The sequence below is a fragment of the Sus scrofa genome, chromosome 1 (genome assembly GCF_000003025.6).
Source record: "Sus scrofa isolate TJ Tabasco breed Duroc chromosome 1, Sscrofa11.1, whole genome shotgun sequence".
Lineage (NCBI taxonomy): Eukaryota > Metazoa > Chordata > Mammalia > Artiodactyla > Suidae > Sus > Sus scrofa.
Genome location: NC_010443.5, coordinates 44,876,559 through 44,899,646, shown reverse-complemented (window position 1 = coordinate 44,899,646; position 23,088 = coordinate 44,876,559). Strand labels below are relative to the sequence as shown.

The 23,088-nt window shown below is 40.7% G+C and overlaps 1 protein-coding gene, 1 long non-coding RNA gene and 1 pseudogene across 4 annotated transcripts in view; 1 reads left to right on the top strand and 2 right to left on the bottom strand.

The window, feature by feature from the left end:
• Positions 49-777, bottom strand: LOC100523874 (annotated as a pseudogene). The gene is made up of 2 exons (XR_001301948.2): positions 774-777; positions 49-508 (listed from the first exon to the last, which is right to left on the bottom strand). The product of XR_001301948.2 is annotated as a 60S acidic ribosomal protein P1 pseudogene (transcript).
• Positions 2,463-10,065, bottom strand: FAM162B (family with sequence similarity 162 member B). The gene is given in 5 exon segments (XM_005654391.3): positions 2,463-2,636; positions 6,287-6,395; positions 9,357-9,372; positions 9,375-9,464; positions 9,612-10,065. Coding segments are annotated over 5 exon segments (486 nt in total). The 5' UTR covers positions 9,784-10,065; the 3' UTR covers positions 2,463-2,537.
• The window catches only part of LOC110260274, a 45,210-nt gene continuing 32,185 nt past the window's right edge, over positions 10,064-23,088 (top strand). For both annotated transcript variants that reach the window (XR_002343261.1, XR_002343262.1), the window contains exons 1-2: positions 10,064-10,198; positions 12,154-12,242. This is a non-coding gene — a long non-coding RNA (uncharacterized LOC110260274). The remainder of the gene's footprint in view (positions 10,199-12,153; positions 12,243-23,088) is intronic.

Here is a 23,088-nt window from a genome sequence, read left to right as displayed (position 1 = left end):
TTTCTACTTTTTTCATTTAAATATGAAGACAATAAATAGGTAAGTTTCTTTTTTTTTTTCAGCGAATAGCTCAGCTTTTTATTATCGAATGTTATAGAAGTTTAGTCAAAAAGACCAAAGCCCATATCATCATCAGACTCCTCAGATTCTTCTTTCTTTGCTTCTACTTTCTTCTCCTCAGCTGGGGCAGGACCTCCTGCTGGTGCAGCACCAGCTGCTGAGGCAGGTCCACCAGCCCCCACATTGCAGATGAGGCTCCTGATGTTGACGTTGGCCAGAGCCTTTGCAAACAAGCCTGACCAGAATGGCTCAACATTTACACCTGCTGCTTTAATGAGAGCATTGATCTTATCCTCCGTGACCGTCAACTCATAGTTGTGCAGAATGAGGGCAGAGTAGATGCAGGCGAGCTCCGAGACGGAGGCCAAGGTGCGGACCAATGCTAGGTGGGGGCTGCCAGGCGCGGTGCTGGTCGCTGGATGAAGTGAGGGCCTCACCCCAACGCGGCCTTAGCTTCCTCGGAAGGACCGAGCACCTTAGCCTAAATAGGTAAGTTTCTTACCCCATCCCACTCCCCTCCACACACACCCTGAAGCACCATGTTAGTTGTTTTTTGTGTCCATCTGACTAGGCCACAGTACAGTTATCCAATTAAACAGTTATCTAGTTAAACACTAATGTTGCTTTTCAGGTATTCTGTAGGTGGGATAAACACCCAGTCAGGTGCCTTCAAGAAAAAAAAAAAAGGACTTCTCATCCATTCTGAATCTTACCCATGCTTTTTCCTCTGTGGTACAAAAGCCTTCTGTGTAATGAATGGATAATTCCGAAAGGACAGATCCTGAAGCAGAGTCTCACAGCAGAGAGGCCCTATGCAAAATGCCAAAGCAGTCAGTGGCTGATTCATCCAGAAGGTGGACTTGTAACAATGCTGCCTGCATTCTCTATCTTAGAGTTTAACTCAGAAGTGAGATTATTGTCCCAGGAATGTGGAGCAGCATTTTCATTTTCAAATCAAGGTGAGACTTTTTCTAACAGAAAGAAGGTCGGAGTTCCCGTCGTGGTGCAGTGGTTAATGAATCTGACCAGGAACCATGAGGTTGCAGGTGTGATCCCTGGCCTTGCTCAGCGGGTTAAGGATCCGGCATTGCCGTGAGCTGTGGTGTAGGTTGCAGACATGGCTCGGATCCCACTTTGCTGTGGCTGTGGTAGCAACAGCTCCGATTCAACCCCTAGCCTGGGAACCTCCACATGGCGCGGGTGCGGCCCTAGAAATGGCAAAAAGACAAAAAAAAAAAAAAAAAAAAAAACCTTAATAATAACAAGGAAGGTCAGTTTTGATCTGGTGTTATCAGTTCGACAATAAGGACTGGCTTTGGCCTTAAAATTACGAAGCAGACACCTTCCTTAAACAGAATGAGCTAATTCTGCAGCTTCAGGTTAGGATGGGAAATATATTTAAAGTACAGTTAATACACAATAAAGTGGAAATTATGTCATTTCAACTTTGCCCGTGTTTATGATTTTAAAACTGTAGGCGCCAAGTTAAAATTGTGTGAGGAGGAGCTATGTGATTTTTAAAGATGTTTTAGGGCTTATTCAAGTTTGAAGACCACTGACTCAATTTTTCTTTTCCTAATGTTTTTGTCTTTTCTAAATTGTTTTTATAATTACTGTTTTAGTACTTTCATCATTTTAGAATAGGTTTTGAAATTAATATTTCTCAGCTTATAAGAGTTTTTAAGCCTGTTTCCCCTAGTTGCGAACTATGAAAAGTATACCCAGAGGAACTACCCAATCACCAAATATACCAGCACTTGGGTTGAAAATTAGTTTAGGTTTTAAAGAGTCCTTGGTGATTTAAACATGACATATACAAAATGCATAGTTTAGCATCATCTCTAACAGCCAAAAACTGGACCAAAGGGGCAGAAAAATTATGGCATATCCATACACTGGGATACCGTAACACAATAAAAATGAATGAACTCATGCTACTCAAAATTTGTGGATGAATCTCACAATATAATGTGGAGAATAAGAATCAACAGTCACACAAGTGCTTGTTTTTTGTTCATTGTTTTAAAATTTTATTAAAGTATAGTTGATTTACAATGTGATAATTTCTGCTGTACAACGAAGTGATTCAGTTTATACCTATCACAAATGCTTGTTGTGGAACTCCATTTATATAAAGTTCAGAACAGGCAAAACTAATCAATGGTTATCTGCAGAGGGTAGTGACTGACAGAGGGCAGAAAGGAGGCTTTTGAGGTGCTACTGATGTCCTACATTTCCACCTGGGCGGTGGTTACGCAGGTGTGTTCACTAGATAAAAATCTATCAAGCTGTATACACTTTTGTGTGCCTTCTGAATGTATGTTCTACTTCAATAAAAGTTTACTAAAAAGTAAAAAAAGGCTGTGGATCTTGTCACCAAATAAAACCTTGGCAAAAAGTTGTTGAATATTCTCTTACCAATCTTTTATTTTTGCTGATAACAATGATGATATTCCCATTACCACTTTGTCAGAGTATCATTTAGCCTTGGCCTGTGCAGCCAATGCAGCTTCTTCACGCCACTTAGCCTTCTTTGCCAGGTTCCAACTCGTTAAGGATTCATGTCGTTCTGCAGCCTGCGCAAACAAATTAAAAAAGCCTTTTGACGCTCTGGAAGAATTTGTTTTAGGTGGAGATACATAGGAGAGACTATGAAAAGAAGAGCAGTAACTTAAACCATCTGTCACACATAGCATTTAAGAAAAATGATCCTGGAGTTCTCACTCTGGCACAGTACATTAAGAATCTGACTGCAGGAGTTCCCATCTGGCTCAGTGGAAACAAACCCGACTAGTATCCATGAGGATACAGGTTCAATTCCTGGCCTGGCATGGTGGATTAAGGATCTGGCGTTGCCATAAGCTGTGGTGTAGGTTGAAGAGGTGGCTCAGATCTGGCATTGCTGTGGCTGTGGCATAGGCTGGCAGCTGTAGCTCTGATTGGACCCCTAGCCTGGGAACTTCCATATGCTGTGGGTGTGACTCTAAAAAGGCAAAAAAAAAAAAAAAAAAAGAATCTGACGTCAGCAGCTCAGGTGGCTGTGGAGGTGTGGGTTCAATCTCAGCCTGGCAGAAGGGGTTAAAGGATCCCTTGTTGCTGCAGCTGCAGCATAGGTGGCAGCTGCGGCTCAGATACCTTCCCTGGCACAAAAACTTCCATATGCTGTGGGTGTGGCCATAAAAAAAAAGAAAAAAAAATGACCCTTTGGTACAGAAAAAATTTACTTAAGATGTTAGACTTCAAGTCAACAGAACAGGTGATGTCAGAAATCTGCCTCCACCCTCTCTTGGCATATAGACATATTTGTTGAATAAAAAGTAATGGATATATTTTCAAATAATTAAGCTCAAAATCAAGAAAGGGAAATCCTCAGGTACAAGACATGGAAAGAAGACAAAAGGCATGCACTGGTGAGGAATGAGAAAGACGGAAGCCAGGAATGAAGGATATGGCTTCTAACAGGGAACATTAGGGGAAAATATTGGCTTCAATAGCTGCGGGCTAACAGTTTAATTTGTACACCAACAGGTGAGTTCAGGATTTGACTCTTGGGCATGGAGCTGAGGTAGTCCTGTGAAATGAAAAAATAAATGCAGCACAGAGATAAAGATAGAAAAAGTAGAAAAGAGAAGTTAAAATGGGTTCCTGCTGTGGTGCAACAGGATCTGCGGTGTCTCTGCAGCGCCAGGACACAGGTTTGATTGCCGGTCTCGCACAGTGGGTTAAAGGATCCATTGCTGCCACAGCTGTGGCTTAGGTTGCAGCTGCAGCTCAGATCTGATCCCCTGGCCTGGGCACTCCATATGGCATAGGGTGGCCAAAAAAGGGGAAAAAAAAAAAAAGATAAAGAAGTTATGATACATAGAGTCTAGAATCCTAAGTGCCAGCATATATTCTGAGGAGGTGGGAAGAATAGTTAGAATGGGGGAAGAGGCCATATTTAAAATTATAACAGCTTAGAGTTTTTCAGAAGTGAGGAAAGCTATAGGTCCTCAGACTGAAGAACATACATCTCAGCAGCCTAAATAAAAGCAGATATTGAGGGATGTCTAATAAGCATCTCACACATAATAATCAAAAATAAAGGTCTTGGTATATTTACCTGCCATGCCTATCAGCTCTTTCCCCAGTCTTACACATCTAAACAAATGTCACCATTCATCTAGGTACTCAGGTCAAAAACCCAGGCTTTCTGGTTTCATTCTTATATTTTCTCTCCTCTTCCCATATTGAATTTACCACAAAGTTCTATCCATTTTGCCTTCTCAAATACATCTCAAATTGCTAACCAATTCTCTATCTCTATCTGACACTATCTCAGTTAAGGCAAAGGCATTGATTATTCAAAATGAAAGGTGAACTGGAGAGAGGCAAGAGGAACAGATATGAGACCACCTAAAAGATACTGCAATAAACTAGGCAACAAGGGGTTGGCTATCTTAGACCAGGGTGATATCAATAGAAATGGTAAGGAGTGGTCCCACTGCGGATATATTTTTAAGTGGAGCTAGCAGGACTGCTGATGTATAATGACTCACTCATGAGCAGCTGCCAAGATGATAAAATTGAGTTCCTGGGTGAGGCCATTTTAGATGGGGTGGTCAGGGACCCTCTCTCTGAGAAGAATGAGAATGAGCCAGCAATGGTAAAGCCAGGGGACGGAAAGGGAGCGTGGAGAGAGGAAAGGGTCTGATGTAATAAAAAACAGAAAAGAGCTAGTGTGGCTGAAGCATAAGGAAGAAAGGGAAGATGGTATGAAACATGGAGGGACCAGGCAGTATTAGAATCCAATCTGTCACTTAGGAGCTGGAGAAAATTATCAGCTAGGTGGTCAGTCCCTTTATCTAGAGTAGGTTAAAAATGAGATAACTGAATTTCTTCCTTTCTTTCTTTTTTCTTTTTTTTTCCCCTTTTAGGGCCGTACCCAAGGCAAATGAAGGTTCCTGGGCTAGGGGTACAATCGGAGCTACAGCTGCCGGCCTACACCACAGGCACAGCAACATCAGATCCGAGGTGCATCTGCGACCTATGCTGCAGCTTGCAGCAGGGCCAGGTCCTTAACCCACTGAGTGGGGCCAGGGATTGAACCCACAGCCTCATGGTTCTTAGTTGGATTCGTTTCCGCTATGCCACGATGGGAACTCCTTGAATTTCTTTATTTCTATGTTTAAGTGTTCCGCCAGCAAACATTTAAGAAATTTTCCATTTGATGAGAATAATTTCAAAGCATAAGTTCTTTGCCAAGCCACCAGAAATGAACAGACACGTACAGAATATCAGTAAGCTTAGAGGCCCTGGTTCCCATGTGAATCACTGGGCTCAAACACTCCTGAAAACTTGAGAATTAAAGAGCAGAATCATAGGACTAGGCAGAATGGTCATTGGTTAAATGTGCTTAGAGAGTGAAGCCGGCTCCAGGCAAACCATGCTGTGCGACAGAGCTGCCACAATCTAGTTCCAACTCTGGCTGCATTACTAACAAAGTTATAATCACACTCTGATGGGTTCAGTGACAGGTGCCACAATGAAGAGGGGCACCGATAAACTGGGTTGTGTCCAGAGGAGAGTTCAAAATAGAGGAAAATTGTTAAGGATGAAGAAATTAAGACTGGAGAAATGAAGACTCCACAAAGATGTGTCAGATACCTCAATGTTTGTGGGTCTGCTCTTCAAGTAAAAAGTGTTTCACAGCTGAAATAATATGAGGAAACAAGAGGGAAAATCAGAGCGTTAATTTGCTTGTAGCTTCCCTCTAGAAACCACACACTGGTGATGCCAAGGAAAGGGTTCATACACAGGATACAGGCAAACTGGTCTGCCTTGCTCACCACTTCCAACTTTGCATCTCTATTTCATGATTCTGTGCAACAGCTAATTGAGTTCATGATTTAAGGAATGATCTAGTTTGGATAACTTTCATACAACGAAGTTCTTGCACAGATTTTAACTAGGTTATAAACTGTCATTTTTTTTTTTTTTGGTTTGTTTTTGCTTATCTAAAAATGGAAACAAGTTTCTGTCCCTCCTGTCCATATAGTTAATTTGTTGATTCAAATTTTCATGAATGATTTTGTTGCCAGCATGATAGACATATGTGGTGCCTCAAAGTGTCTGAGATGAAGCCCTTCTTACACTGAAAGAAGAGCAATAAGCCCCCAAAGGAGAATAAAGCTCCTAATCTTTATTAAAATTCACAAGTCTAGCTTTACTTTAAAGAGGTACTCACCCTTTTGGCTGATGCTATCACTGCAAAACAGGCGATAATTGTCAGTCCAATCATTATGTAACAGGCTTTCACTCGTGCTTTGTTTCTTGCAGCATCTATCATTTCTGGCCTAAACCAAGATGTGTATTCTATTAATGACACTAAAGCAATATGCTTTACCACCTGGCATAACAGACAATGATGTCTTATGAAAATATTCCAAACATCTTCTTGAATGAAATGGCAGATGTGAAAGACTTCCAAATGCTAGCACATTATCTTACCAATTGCAAATTAAGAGGTATTTATTCAGGTCCTAATTACTGTCAGGCGCTATGAAACCACGGTGCAGTATATTTAGTTTCTAACTGTTCAAAATATAACTGCTAGAGATTACAACCTGACTCTCCATTATTTTTGTTTCAATCATTGGGATAAAAGGAAGACACACGCCTATGTGTGTCTATGACTCCCGTTCATTTGGCCCCTGTCTTAAGTGGGCTTTGTTGTCAGTTTTAAACAAGTTGCTTTTTAAAACTCATTTTCATCATTTTGCCTTTTCACTGGTCTCCAAATCTCTTCTTGCCCCTTCCCATCCTACTTCCATTAAACAGACTATTAAACATTTTGTGAAAATGATTCATACTGCTATGATACATTTCATTATATATTTCATGAGAATGTCTGTTAGAGAAAAGGTGTTTCCTTCATGGCTTTTGCATGAAGTTTTCAAAAGAAGTGATCAAAATCACAGTAATTTCTTGAAGAAAAGATAAACACACCTTTGTTTTCTTATTATAATTCTGATATTTTAATATGATTACTTGAATACTGCATAACCTTATTTATTAATAAAGTTATATGCTAGTTGTCTAAGATTTTAGCAAAGCAGTGTTACAAAAGTAAACATGCTTGTGGGCCTTTTTTCCTGAAGTAAACTTTAACAATTTGCAGTAATATGAAATGATAGTTTATAAATACACATAATTGAAGAATGATTTTTGAGAATGTATTCAGTGGTATTCTTTCTTCTCTATGTCAAGTATAAATAAAATGTACTTACATGAAAAAAGAATTTCAGAAAGATAATTTGCAATTCCTCTCAAAAACAAACAAAAAAAAATTCTTTTAACTTTCACCAGTGAAAAGAACACAGAAATCAATATCTAGCTTGTTTTCCTCAGGTTTTAGGCAGATTAATGTAAATCTTAAGAAATTAGTTGTAAACAGGTGAATGTTAGGATTTTATTAGATTATACTTGTTATGACTTTTGTTCCAGATGGAAACTAAAAGATCTGATCTTTTTTACCCATCCATTTGGCTTTGATCTGCTATGCCAAATTAGTTTAACACTGAAAAGAAAAGTGCAGTTATTATTAAATATCATTAGTGTATGGTACGAAAATTATAGGTTACTTGTTATTATGTCCATTAAGAACATAAAAGTGAAAGCCGTTTACATTGTAAATCTAACACAGCTTAGGAGGCATATCTGTCTTAAACAGCAATGCTTTTTAACAAATTATAGAAAATTAAAATAAAAAATATTCTAATACTTTTCATGTTCCCAACCAAAAACTGCAACACTTTTCGTAGGCACCTTGTTATTACATTCTGTTTATAATATTTCTTTTGACAGTGATCCTGGGGAAATTATTTCTGTAATGTGGATCTCTACATATACAACTACAGTAATGCAATATTGTCCCTTGACAAGCATTAATTTACAATAATGCAGGTTCTTTAAATTCTGGATTATTCAGTTGCAGCACTAGAACTCAAAATCAAAAAATACTAAGAATGGTGTTTTAAGCTTCTCTGTGGCTAATTTCTGTTTGGGGCTACGTCTGTAGTTTAGAGGCTATTATAGCTCTCCAGGAAAACAAAATATGCTTTATAAAATATTACCAAATAACATCTTGGTTGAATAAATGCTGAAAAGAGATTTCAAATTCTATTTTATTTCAAATTCTATGTCCATTTCTCATCAAATAATTTGATAAAAAAAGAAATTAAAATTTTGAGCATTCATTATTGAATGAACATTTCCCACCAGTATTTCTTCCATTTATTTGAGATGCTTTTGGTAACCAATAAATTAATAATCAATAAAAGTGTGGACAATATGCACAGAACAAGATGTAGTCCCCCATGTCCATTATCCAGTCTATCAGGCATTGATTACCTCATATAAATCTATTTGAACATTTAAAATTCTTATTTGATATAATTCTAGCCTCCTTGTTTTTTAAGATTAGTTTAAAAAGTAGTAGAGTAATTTTATTCTTAGTTTCCTTCCTTCCCCTTTTTAAACACTCCCTTGAAAAGTGCTGGGAAGATTTTTGGACTTTGCATAAACTGAAGCTATAGGAATATTGTTTTTACCGGTTATATTTACTTTTTTTTTTTTTTTTTTTTTTTAAATTTAGCATTAGCAGAAAGGAGCTGAAGTTGGCAGCTTGAGTTTTATCAAGCGAACCTCTGTCTTCGGTTTGGGATGGGGGAAGTGGCCAGAGACGCTGATGCATAGTGAGTCCTAGTCCAAGAATCCCGGGCTCAGAGGGCTGCAGAACCGCGTATACCAGGCATCTCCCTCTCCAGGAGTGGATGTGGCTTCTTCCCAGAGACTCTCCAGCCACCCCACGAGCCATGATTACTCCTTGGGTGCAGCAGGAAGCCGCCGCCCTGAACAGAGCCCCTCTTTCTCTGTTGTCCCCGCAGCCCCTTGGGTGCTCGAGAGGACAACGGTGCCTTCGGTTAGGCCTAAGTACTCCTCTGTCTCACCACCTGGAGCTCGCTAGGGGCGGGTATCCGGGCGCCATGGAAGTGCCCATTGAACTTCAGGGTTTTCACTCAACTCCAACAATCCCCTTTTCCGCTTAGTTTAGTTCCCAGACTAGTCAGGAAGCTTGGCATTTAACCGTACTAGGGGGCCGTAGACAAATTCCTTAAGGTGGAAGGTATTGCTAGGAAGACCTGCTTGGCTCCGCGGCCGCCTTCGTTCTAGGTCGAGAGGTGAGTGGATAGACCCTCCAACCCCAGCGCCCTCCCCGGCGCACGCACCCGGGGCCAGGCACAGGCTACACTTACGGGATCCTAGGGGGATCTCTTCCATCGCTTTGAAACGTCCGGTCCACAGCAAGATCTTCTTGTCGAATTGCGACGGCTTATGCTCGGCGGGGACCCTGTGGACCCTCCCTGCTGCGAAAGCGACAGGCTTGGTGTTGGTCGGAAGAACCGACAGACCGACGGCACAGAGAATCACCCCTCAATCCCCTAGCCGCGGCTCCTCGCCCGCCCCTCCTCGGACCCCTCGCTCCCAGGCCATTTCCAGCCCCCACTCACCGGAACCCTGAGGCTCCGAGCCGCCCGGGGCCCCGCCACTGGAGTACTGAGGAAGACCCCGGGGCCGGAGAGATGCTACCGGCCGCCTCGAGGTTTCTGGCGGTGCTCCCGGGGCGCAGCGGGGGATGCACCCCGAGCGGAGGCGCAGGAGGCTCCCGACCGCGGCGAGCATGATGCGCCTTGTTCCCGCGCCCGCGGCGAGCCGGAGCCCGCGCTTGAGCTCCGGGGGCCCCCTGCCCCTCCCCACTTCGCGTCGCTCCCGGGGGAGCCCCAAGCGCGCAGCTGGAGTCCGACGTGCCCACCCTCGGCTCCCGGACCCGCCCCCTGCCGGCGACCCGAGACCGGGACATCGCGACCCCAGGGCTGAGTCCTTCGCCTGGTAGGACTCAGGGAGCGGCCTGCCTCTGCTGGACTACTTTCCTCCGAGACGGCTCCGTGCGGCTGGTTTTAAGGGCATTTCTTACTCTTGAGTAGAAACGTGTTTTCATCGGGCTTTCGCCCTTTGGTTCCACTGTTCCCTGCCCAAGGGAATAAATCTCCCTCCTCTTCTCCAGGGAAAGCCAACAGTCGCTCCAAATGTTTACCAAGTAAGTGTAAGGACTTTGTCAAAAGACTTCTGATTTTCCCATGAGGACGTATTTTGAAGTTAGCGCCTCACCCCGCCCTCCACTCCCATACTTTTATCGTTTCTGGGCAAAACAACGGCAACTGCTTTTTGTTACCTCTTCATGTCTTAGACCAGAAAGTCCCCAAACTCCCTGTCAAAGGAGCTTTTCTTCTACTTTCCACCATCTTCCCTCTCAAAAAGAGGGCAGAATCCACTATTCTCTGGGATTTAAATGAGAGCAGGGACTCAGAGAAGGCAGAGAAGGGCTCTTAGGAAAGCTAAGTGGAAGGAACTTACTTTTTCTACCTACTCATAGTCCGGGGAAGACAGATCTCAGCCAAGTGGAAGCGCCCTTAAGAACCCAGCCCCAGGCCCAGCCCATCCTCCCCTTGACTGTCTCTGAGGTTCTTCCCCTGCCCAGACACTAACTTACTTTTAGTTGGATTTTCAGGTGTTTCTTTTCTCCCTAACTAGACTTTAGGCACTTGAAGGCAAGATCTCTGTCTTTCACATAATGGTATTTAACAAAAGAACACAGATGCATAACTCTGTAAAGAAATACGCATTTACAGGAGTGATTTTAGAAAGAATGTTAGCTTTGCCTTCATTCAACTTTAAACCCCTGATTTGTGACTTAAGGGTTACACAGTTATGAGGAGATCATTTTGGGGAGCCACACCCACAGCGTTCAGAAGTTCCTGGGCCTCACCATAGCAGCAACCCAAGCCACAGCAGTGACAATGCCTGATCCTTAACCTGCTGAGCCACCAGGGAACTCCCTATGAGCAAATCATTCAAGTCATCAATCTTGGCCTCATTTGTAAAATGAGAATTCCTGCCTCTCAAGTTCATTCCTGCAACCACTACAAAACAAACAAAACCCATACTGTATACACCAGCTACTTCTCAGAGCTGGACATGGAGCTGTGAACAATGCCAAGTGGGGGTTAGTAGATGAAGCAAAAAAAGCAAGATGAAACAAAGTAAGTAGGCATGAGGTGGAAGGATGGTTAGGGATACCCCTCCAAATGTGCCTGGCACATAATAACACTTCAAAGATGTTCTTTCCCTTCACATTGTTTAACTAGTCTGGAAACAGGGGCATTTTAATTCAAGAAATCTCCTGTAGGGAACTTTAGGAAGCTATGAGCTCCCCAAGGGTCAAAATTGTCTTATTCAGCACTGTATCCCCAGGATGTAGCTGAAACATTGGCACTTAGTACATAACTTGATTTTAATCTGTCAAATGAATGAATAAATGAATGCAAATCTTCAATAATAAAATAGACTACATCTGGGCAAGTTTAAGGAAAGACTGAATACTTGAGGACATGCTACATGATGAAGGTAATGAATTCATACCTGACAGTGTTGCCATAAATAATATTTGATGGTTGCAGGAATATGCTACTTGAATAATTCTCCCATTATTCAAATGTGTTGTTTTTTTCTTTTAATATTTTCTTTTTCTTCACGTCACTGAGAAGAAAGATCCATAGAGTGAGAGAAAAACATTTCTGGGAAACAACCAATTGTTAATAGTTCATTAAAGTTCACCAAGGCTTATTAAACTAGTTTGGCGAAATAAGTTTATTTCCCTGGAGAGAAGAGAACCAAACGTCAGACATCTACGCATGATTTTCTATTTCAAGCTTCTCTATCATTGAGGAACCACAGGGCAAGAGAACCATGGCTTATGTCATGAGAGAAAGAACAGTTTGCATTCTATTCTCTCTTCCTGATGGGATTAAAATGTCATTATCTGGCAGTGTTCTACATTTAAAAAAATTACAGCTGCACAAGTGATGCTTTCTTTAGCTCTAGAATTGGAACAACCACCAAAAACAAACAAAAGAAAAGAAAAAAACCCTTCAAGTCAACTCCTAATCGAAAGAAAAGCTAATTATATTCCTTTCTGTTTTTCTTTTAAACCAGAACAGCTCATTTACTCATTCAGCATATGTTCACTGAGTGTTTCCTATGTGCTGGGTACTGTTCAGGACTCTGAGATTACAACATAACAGGTAAGCATACAAAAATCTTTTCTCCTCACTGAGCTCATTACTAACGGTGGTTTCAGGCTACCAGTTCTGTACTATATTGTTTTTCACTCCAGTGTTTCATATAATTTGCATATACTGTTTTCACTTTGGTTCCTTCAAGTCTTGTTTTGATTTGTATGGTTTACATCCCCATTTCCTACAGGTTAATTTACTTCTTCCTTAAGATATATTGTTATAACTAGGAATAAATTTTAAATAAAGCTATGAGATAGATTAAAGGGAAAGTGTGGGTGATTTTTTATTTTTCAAAAACTCACTGTAGGCTATTCTATGCTCAGCACGGGGCTAAGGCAGGAAATCCAAAGATTGCTGTAGTCTGGCTGGGATGATATTCCCTCATCAGGAAATGCCTTTTTCCCAAAGGAGCAGCTGGGAGGGACCTTAACCAACTTGTTTTCTAATCCCCTGTTATGGAATTCCTGTTGTGGCTCAGCGGTAAGGACCCCAACTGGTATCCATAAGGATGCAGGTTTGATCCCTGGCCTTGCTGAATGGGTTAAGGATCCAGCATTGCCAGGAACTGTGGTGTAGGTCCCAGACACAGATCAGTCCTTCATTGCTGTGGCTGTGGTGTAGACCAACAGCTGAAGCTCTGATTAGACCCCTAGCCTAGCAACTTCCATGTGCCACAGATGCTTCCCTAAAAAAAAAAGAAAACAAAAACCAAAAAACTAATCCCCTGCTAGTCTTTTTGTAGGGTGAGTTCTAGAGTGACAGTTTCCTTACAGACACGGTTTACAATGATCTCCAGTGCTTTGGGCAAATTATTAAATGAGCAGTCCAGGCCAGGGCCCGATTACCTGCTGGTACTGAGCATGTACTGAGGACACCAGCCAAAGCCCAAAATGAGATTTCAGAAAGCATTAATGTACGCTTATATACAGCTCTTCGTGTTATTCCTTTTAGTTCCCATTTTCAGTGTTTTATTTATTCTCTGTCCCTCATCCTATTCTTATGACCTCCAAAGTATTTCCCCCATGTCTGGTAGTTCTTTCTCCAGTCCTTTCTCGCCTAGCCTCCAGAGATTTTTCTAAAACATGGATATTATCATGTAAAACTTTTATGGTGCTGGGAGTTCCTGTCGTGGTGCAGTGGAAATGAATACGACTAGGAACCATGAGGTTGCGGGTTCGAACCCTGGCCTCGCTCAGTGGGTTAAGGATCCTGCATTGCTGTGAGCTGTGGTGTAGGTTGCAGACGTGGCTCGGATCCCGAGTTGCTGTGGCTCTGGCGTAGGCGGGCAGCAACAGCTCCGATTCGACCCATAGCCTGGGAACCTCCATATGCCATGGGTTTTGCCTTAAAAAGACAAAAAACAAAACAAACCAAAAAAAACTTTCATGGTGCCAATCATCTATTCCTTTTTAACCCTGCATCTCTATCTTATTTACTATTTATAATCCTGATGATGAAGAGTAATGAAAGAATTCGTTAATTTCAATTAACTCAAGTTAATCAAAAGGGCACTAGTCCCACAAATCATTCAAATTATCAGAGCTCTCCAACAAGAGGTCTGGGTTGGGTAAAAGAACCAAAATCTAGGGAAATTTTTTAAGATTAAAACTGCATAACCTAGGAGACAGAATATTACAGAGGTTAAATCAGCTATTTCATTATTTCTTCATTCTTTCATTCAACCAGAAAGTATATATTAAACGTCTGTTCTCAAAAGCTTAGTACTAATGAACATCCAAGAGTTATGCCTACTAGGCTATCCAAAAATCAAACATGAAAATAAAACTAAAAGAGTTCATCAATACTAGACCAACCTTAAACCAACCTTACAAGAAGTGTAAAAGGATCTTCTTCTTCTTTTTTTTTTTTTTTTTTTTAAGCACTGCCCCTGCAGCATATGAAGGTCCCCAGGCTAGGGGTTGAATCAGAGCTGTAGCCACTGGCCACAGCCACAGTCACACCAGGTCCAAGCCACTTCTTCTACCTACACCGCAGCTCACAGCAACACTGGATCCTTAACCCACTGAATGAGGCCAGGGATCGAACCTGCGTCCTCATGGATGCTAGTCATATTCGTTTCCACTGAGCCATGACGGGGACTCCTAAAGGATCTTCTTAAAGTGAAAAAGAGAAAAGCTACAACAAGAAATGTTAGCTGAACGAATGGTGAAAAAGTTTTAATTTCTTTAATAATGATTTTGTTCATATGCACTATAGTTCAAATATTTAGGAAGAAAGGGCAATTTCTATAACTGCTTTTCCCCAAGGAAGGAGATGTATAAAATTTGAAACTTAGGGATTATTTCCCTGACAAAATTAAAAGCTGTAATTTTTTTAGAGTCAATTTTAAAGCAAATTATTTAGAATGTATCTTTACATTACCATTTCTTAGTTACTTCTGTTTGGTAAACTAATAAAATATTTTTTTAGTTTAATGCCTATATTCCTTAGTATTACATTAAACAGAAACATCCAACATAACTTTATTATGAAATTGCTTTAAGAGTGTTCCATGAGGATCTTGGTTCCGGTTATACTATTGTCCACAAATAAAAAGTAAAAATAATTGTCCACTAGGTGGCAGCAGTATTTCAAATTGTTCTAGGAACACACACCTGCAGGATAGGGGCCAATCCTAAATTTCTCATGATACTTATGAAGAGGATGAGTTCTGTCCCTGTAGACAGCTAGCTCCCAGTCTATATTCTGCAGCTCAAATATATGTGCTTTCTTTCCGTTTTTTTCCTTTTGGTAGTTAAAAATTCTAAGTATAGATTATTCTCAAATGTCAGAAGAAAAAGTGATGTTATTGTAGCCATTTTGCCAGCCACCTAGCCAGCTTGCACTACCAAGTGGTTATGTGATATGCCTGGAAGCTAATTATGAGCTTAGTGTCACAACTCCCAACCCCCCAAAATAAATCTAATAGACATTCTTTTTTTCCACTAAAAGTGTGTGTGGTTTTAGGCATTGCTTTTTTTCATGATTTTTTTCTCAGCCTCCAGACAGTTAAAACTGGTATTTATTGGTTAGAAAGTAGTTGTGGGAGTTCCCATTGTGGCTCAGCAGGTTAAGAACCTGACCAGTATCCATGAGGATGCAGGTTTGATCCCTGGCCTCACTCAGTGGGTTTAGAAGCCGGAGTTGCCATGAGCTGTGGTGTTAAAAAAAAAAAAAAAAAAAAAAAAAAAAGGGAAAGAAACTGTGTTTATTAAAGTTTTTATTCTGAAGTAAAACATGCTGATTGTAGTGAAAATTCAAACAGTAGTGAAATGTGGCAAGTGGAAATCTACTCAATCACCTTTTAGGGAAAACTGGTATTATCATATATATATTTGTCTTCCCAATATTTATATATAGTATATATGCAAAAATTAAACTATTCTGCAACCGGTTTCCATCATTCACTATAGGTGGTAGGGCCTTTTAGTAGTTGAACATATAAACTTACTTCATTTTTTCAAGGAGCTGAATAATAGTCTTATTGAACAAATGTACCATAATTTATTCAATGTGTCTTTTATGGACATTTAAATTGTATGATATTTTAAAAATTTCTTATTTATTGTAAGGATTGCTGCAAGAAACATCATGTAAATAAATATATCTTTGCGGAGTTGAGAATTTATGTCTTAGGTCTAAATTTTCTAGCTGGAGAATTGCTAAGTCAGAGACTATTCTGTAATTGTGGTAGATAATGACAGGTTGTCCTCCAAAAGGTGGTTCTGAATTACTCTTTCATCTACAGTACATAATAATTCCTATTTCCAAACTAGTAAATTTAATGTACTTTGAAGGTCCCAGAATATCTGTCTTTTTCTGGTTGGGTAAACACTGTGTGGAACACACCCTTTACTTTTTGTTCTGTATCTGGTTTGGATAGACTCACTGGAGAAACTGGTTTATGATTCTAACCTGACACTTGGATGTCTGTGTTTGTTTAATATACCTCCTTAAAAGTTTAAACATTTTAGGTGGAAGATGTGAAAAAAAAAGCGTTCATATACACCTCTGGAAACCTTTTCTCTTCTCAATTTTCAGAGTACACAGATTTATAAAGGTTTAGTGGCAAGTTAGGGTGTCTAAATTCATATCAACTTGGCCACCAAATAGCTGTGGACTTTAGGCAAGACACTTAATCGTACTGTTCCTTAATTTCCTCCTTGGTAATAGTTACCGACCTCACAAGATTGTTGTGAAAACAAATAATAGTGATGAGGATAGTAATAATATTTTTGAATAGTAATTTATAGCTTTCAGAACACATTAATGTGCATTATCTCTTTAGATCTTTATAATAACCTTATATGGGAGATAGGACAAACATTTTCATCACCATTTTTTTTCACATAAGAAAACTAAGGCACGGTTGAAATGTGGTAACAATATCAAGAAATATTTCTTTGAGAGGTTAATATTACTACACAAAGGTAATACCAAGGACAAGGAAACACTTACATAACTATTCCTGGCAAAGAGTTTCAGGGACTACTGCGTGTATGGCATTTCTTCCAGCATTCCTAAGGATGTTTACTATGACGAGAAGACCAATCTGTGAGCAACTGTTCTCCCCCCTTTTCCCACCAAAACTTTGTATATGGTTAATGATTAGAAAATAGAATTGTATGTGTGACTTATAAATGCGTACATGATAGGAGTTCCTGCTGTGGCACAGTGGGTTAAGAATCTGACTATAGCAGCTCAGGCCTCTGCTAAGGCACGGGTTTGATTCTCAGCCAGGTGCAGTGGGGTAAAGGATCCATCATTCACAGCTGCAGCGAAGGTCATAGCTGTAGCTTGGATCAATCATCCCTGGCCCGGAAATTTCCATATGCCATGGGTGTGGCCATAAAAAAGATGTGAACATGATTAAAAAGTACTGTGGATTATTTTGTAAAGCAATTCATCTCATCCATGCTCAGTGGAAATGGGACAGGCAAGTTTCATCTTGCCTTGGTCACCACTGGAAACCTTGGTTATGCATCTAACTTGTAACTTCTGTTTTCTCAGCTTCCACTGTAGCTTCATTACAAGCCTTGCACACTAGGTTTTCAGGGTAGCCCCAGAACACAATGTACAAATATACACTGGATCTTAGAGGAGAACAAGGGAAAGAACCCTCTCGTATGTGCTTTAGCAGAGTGACTTGGCATTTTCTCCCCCATCTTGGAGGTTAAAGTAGTATATGTAAAAGTGTATATATACTTTCTTTCTTTCTGGGGAGTGGGGGTGGATACTTGAAAGAAAAGAAAATCCTGACATTAATGTTGATTCAGGAGCTAATGTTCCAAAAATTGGCTTCTACTTTTTAATCGACTAATCCAAGAAATGTTTTCATACTTCCCCAGGTTTCCACAGACAGAAAGCAATTATATCAAATCTTTAAGTTCATCATGAATGGAATGATAATAATTTTTCTGTCTAGCTTGGACTGTATCAGTAATAAATAACTCTCTTGAAGTATTCTATTTCCCATGGAATCAAATTTATAATACAATGTCTATTTCTCACTTGGTGATTAAACACATTCAGTAACTAACTATATTATTTAGTCCCCTTCGTAGGGAAGAGAAACCTGTGAGCATGTATCTGATACTTTACTAAGGACAGAGTCAGCAAATAAGTAGCACCACTGTAGTGCAAGACTGACAGTCCTTTCAGTGTCACAGAGAGTAGATGATTCCTCAAAGAATTGTGAAGAGGGACAGGGCCTGGTAAGATTACACAGCAAATACAGAAGGAGCTGAGACCAGAAAACAAGGCTCATAGACTATGAACTTGCCAACATTACTGCAGTTATGCATCCTGAGGGCTATGCTGTCCACTTCTCTTGTCTGCCATGATACCCAGAGCTAAATTTAGCACAAAACAACCACCATTCTTAGCTTCAATTTCAGTTATTAGTTACCTTTTCCACTATAGATTTGCCTTTTAAAATATACATTTTAAGGATTTTGGAGTTCCTGTTGTGGTTCAGGGGGTTAAGAACCCAACTAGTATCCCTGAGGATTTGTGTTTGATCCCTGGTCTCACTTAGTGGCTTAAGCTTTTGTGTAGGTCACAGATGTGTCTCAGATCCGGCATTGCCATGGCTGTGGTGTAGGTCACAGCTGCAACTTTGATTTGACCCTTGGCCTAGGAACTTCCATATGCCACAGGCTTGGCCATAAAAAGAAGGGGGAAGGAGTTCCCACTGTGGCTCAGAGAAAACAAATCTGACTAGCCTCCACAAGGACACAGGTGCAATCCCCAGCCTCGCTCAGTGGGTTAAGGATCCGGCCTTGCCCTGAGCTGTGGTGTGGGTTGCAGATGTGGCTTGGATCTGGGGTTGCTATGGCTATGGTGCAGTCCGGCAGCTGTAGCTCTGATTTGACCCCTAGCCTGGGAACCTCCATATGCTGCACATGCAGCTCTAAAAAGACAGAAAAAAAGGGGGGGGTGGGGAGAGAATGTATTGAATATATTTTCCTTTTTAAAAAAATCACTTTACATCTCTTTTTGGAAATAGGTTGTTGCAAATATAATAACTTGTACTTTTTAACACTGGACTTTCCCTGTGCTTTTTACAAACATGGGGATCTTTTACTGTTTGTTCTCATGTCTATTCAGTGTCATGTAAGGACATAACAATAATTTTTCTAATACGATGGAGTCCATTAGTTTTACATTGGTAACTCCCAGAGTTTGGATGCCTGGTTTTCTGTTTATCTGAGTATCTTTACTCAGCTCTTTAGATGGGAAACACTCTAACACAGACTCACGGGTTGACTGCAGACTGGACTTCACATTTTCAGCATGTACATTTTCTAACCATGCCTTCTGTGTCTCACGAGCAAGAAACAGGTAAAGTTCACATATTTATGGATGTGAAAGAATGACTATTTGCAAAAGTGAGAAGATACTTGATTAGTTTGTTTTTAGGTCTGGCCTTCTCAAAATTTCATCGTCCTATAATCTGATTTTGGCTGGAAAGGTAATGCCAGGTATCAGAAAAATTATGTAAGAGCAGAATTTTTGAAATATAAGAGATTTCAATTACTTGAGATTTTCCTATAGAGGACTCTTGTTGTGAAGGCATCTCTTTGCTGTGTTCAGTCTTCCAACTCTCCACATTGTTTTCATGCTTGGCCACTCATTAAAGCAGACAGGCAGCCCATACATGAGTTCATCAGGCTGTTTGTTTTCTTACACATGCTCTCAGCATAAGCAATCCGGGCTGGTGCTGGCGGGGAAAGCAGTTCCAGGGTGTTAGGTACCATGGCTTCCTCAGTCTCATTGCTCTGCCTTCTTCAATCTGCAGAGTCCATCTCTTGGTCCAATATGGGCTGCTCCATTGCTGCACAGAAGTCAGTAAGAAGGGGGAAGAAGTAGGGAAAGCCATACCCCTTTCCTTTTAATGTCACAATGGAAGTGTTACTTATCACTTCCAGGTTTAATTGTTCACGTGCTCGTTCTCCATCCTACTTTAACCCAGCTTTTGAGGATTATGCAATTAATTGTTTTCTCCTCTAATTTTCTGGAAGTCTAATTTTGCTGAAAATTTTCTGGAAGTCTATTTTGCCAGTTTGGGGGGGTGGTTTTATACCAAAGCCAGAGTGCATAGATAATAATTATACTGGGACTTTACTCTTGGGATCTTCACAACCTGGGCTAATCAGCTTCTGATTTCCTCCTACCAAGAAAAGTTGTGGTACAGTGTGTATCATTTCCCCACCCCTGCATTTTAACAATAAAAGATTTTAGACTGTGTGTCTCTGTGAGCCAGAGAAGGGAATAACTCTATGGGTCCTTTTTTGCATGTTCATTTGCTTATTTTTATTTTCGTATTTCCTTATAATATTTAGATATTGCTTTATGATAAAAAGAGGAAGTCCTTTATTTCAAAAAAGTAAAAAAAAAAAATCTTTGACCTGACACTCCAGTGAATTCAGAAGCCTCAAAAGTGAACAGAAAAATGAAAAATACAGTAGGGATTCACTTAGTTATTTGTTTCACGTGGTAGCAAGGAAGTAGCTTTGGGTTCAAATGATTCATTTAATTTCATAAATTGAGTAGCATATTTTTTTTCTCCTGGAATAATTGTCAAAAGCTATATAACTGTAGTAAAACTCACAACTCTTATGAAACAATATTCCTTTTATTGTTCTATTGGCACAACAGTGCTGGGATGTCTGTTTTGTGTGATCACATTCAAGAATCTGGAAGCTCTCCCACAGCTTTGCTCTCGTGTCAATAGGAGAAACTGTTTTCATATCAGCAGGACAGTGAGCCAGTGAAATAACAAAGAGAATACTCATTTCTTTTTTTTTTATTTTTTGTCTTCAATTTTAGGGCCGCACTCATGGCAAATGGAGGTTCCCAGGCTAGGGGTCAAATTGGAGTTGTAGCCACTGGCCTATGCCACACTCATAGCAATGCCAGATCCGAGCCATGTCTGTGACCTACACCACAGCTCACAGCACACCGAATCCTAACCCACTGAGCAAGGCCAGGGATTGAACCTGTGTCTTCACGTTACTAGTCAGATTTGTTTCCACTGAGCCACGAAGGGAACTCCAGAGAATGCTTGTTTCTTAACCCTTTCATGTACCTCAGAATATTTTACACACTTAACAATTTTGTGAGATATTATCACCACATTGTATGGAAATACATTGAGGCTAAATTGTCACCTGGGATTAATATCTTGGTTCTTTTTATTTATTTGGAGGTTTTGTTTGTTTGTTTTTAACACTCACTCTACTTTGAGGTAAGACCGTGGAAGGTCTTGCTTAGCAAAGTAGGGGAATTTATACTTAATTCTGAAGGCAGTAGGAAGTTATTACTTTTTTTAGGTTTAATTTTATTGGAGTACAGTTGACTTAATAATGTTGTATTAGTTTCAGATGTACAGCAAAGTGAATCAATCATACATATAAACATATCCATTGTTTAACTATTGAGTAGATTTCTCTGTGCTATATAGCAGGTTCTCGTTAATCATTTATTTTATACAGTAGTTTGTATATGTTGGCCCCACCCTCCCAACTCGTAACTTCCCCCAGTGGTTTCACATATGGTAACATAAGATTGGTTTTGAAGTCTATGTTTGTTTCTGTTTTATAAATAAGTACCTTTGTATCATTTTTTCTAGATTAGGGAAGGATAGTTTTGCAACTAACTTGAGAATGACTAATCTGGGATGATGCATTCTTTGTATTAAAAGGAGAACCTTGGGGCAGGTAACTATAGTTGGCATCCTCCAGCAACAGAGGGATGAAGTCATAAGAGCCTAGATTGTGATGATGATAATAGTAACAGTACAGGGGAGAGGAAAGAGCAATTGAGAGAGCTGTTACTAAGGAAGAATTGAGTGCTCGGTGCAAAATGGTGAAAATACTAGAATGCAAACTCCTTGCTTGAGAGGAAAGAACTTGTTCATTTTTATCATTTTTATATTCCCCATGCCTGGTACATAGTAGACCTGTTAGTAGGAAAAAATATAATAAAAACAAATAAATGCAATAAAGTGTAATAGGTGCTATAACAGAGGCAGAAAGGAAGGCTTGGTAGAAGGGGAGGTGCTTGTGTCTAGTGGAGCAGCTAGATGAACGAGGAGTGGAGAGGACATCAGGGCAGCTTGAGGAGAGGTGGGGTCTGGATACAAACAATGTTCAGGAGAGAGGATTAAGATAGCAGAATAGAAGGACTGGATCTCAACTTCTCTCCTAAAAACAACAAAATTCACAACTAAAGGCTGAGCAATCTCCACCCAAATGGACCGGAAACCTTAAAAAAGATACCCTACTCCAGAAGAAAAAGAGGAGGCCACATCAAGAGGTAGGAGGGGCGATTTCACTGTATAAACAACCCCATACCTTCCAGGTGGGAAGCTCCACAGACTGGAAACTAACTGGTTCACAGAGACTCACCTACAGGAGTGAAAGTTCTGAGCCCCACATCAAACCCTCACCTGTGGGGATCTGGCACTGGGAGAAAGAGCCCCTGGAGCATCTGGCATGGAAGGCCAGTGGGGCTTGTGCGCAGGAGCTCCACAGGCCTGGGGGAAACGGAGACCCCATTCTTAAAAGGCACACACAGACTTTCACATGCACTGGATCACAGGGCAGAGCGAGGTCTCCATAGGAATCTGGGTCAAATCTGACTGCAGTTCTTGGAGGACATCCTGGGAAAACAGGGGTGAATATGGCTTGTTGTGAGGGATGGACACTGAAAGCAAAGCTCTTGGGAATATTCAGCAGCTGTGCCTTTCTCTGGAGGTGGCCATTTTGGAAAAATTTGGCCCCACCCATCAGTCAGCACTGAGAAGCCCCAGGGCAAACAACAATCCAGGTGGGATCACAGCCCCACCTATCAGTAAACAGACTCCCTAAAGACCTCTCAGGCACAGAACTGCCTCTAATCTCATCCAGAGACTAAGCCCCACCCACCAGAGGGATTAGAATCAGCTCCACCTACCAGTGGGCAGGCATCAGCCCCTCCCATCAGGAAGCCTACAGCAAGCCCCCATACTGACTTCAGCCACAGGGAGGCAGACATCAGAAGTAAGAAAGGCTACAACTCTATATTCTGTAAAAAGGTCACCACACCAAAAACCTCTAATAATGAAAAGACAAAGAACTATAACTCAGATGAGGGAGAAAGGAAAAACCCCAGAAAATCAGCTAAGCGATGAGGAGATTCTCAGCATCCAGGAAAAAGACTAGATTGTTGATGCTAGAGATGATGCAAGACATTGGAAATAAACTGGAGGCAAAGATGGATAACTTACAGGAAACACTGACCAAAGACATACAAGATATAAAACTTAAGAAGAGATGCAAAATACAATAACTGAAATAAAAAATTCACC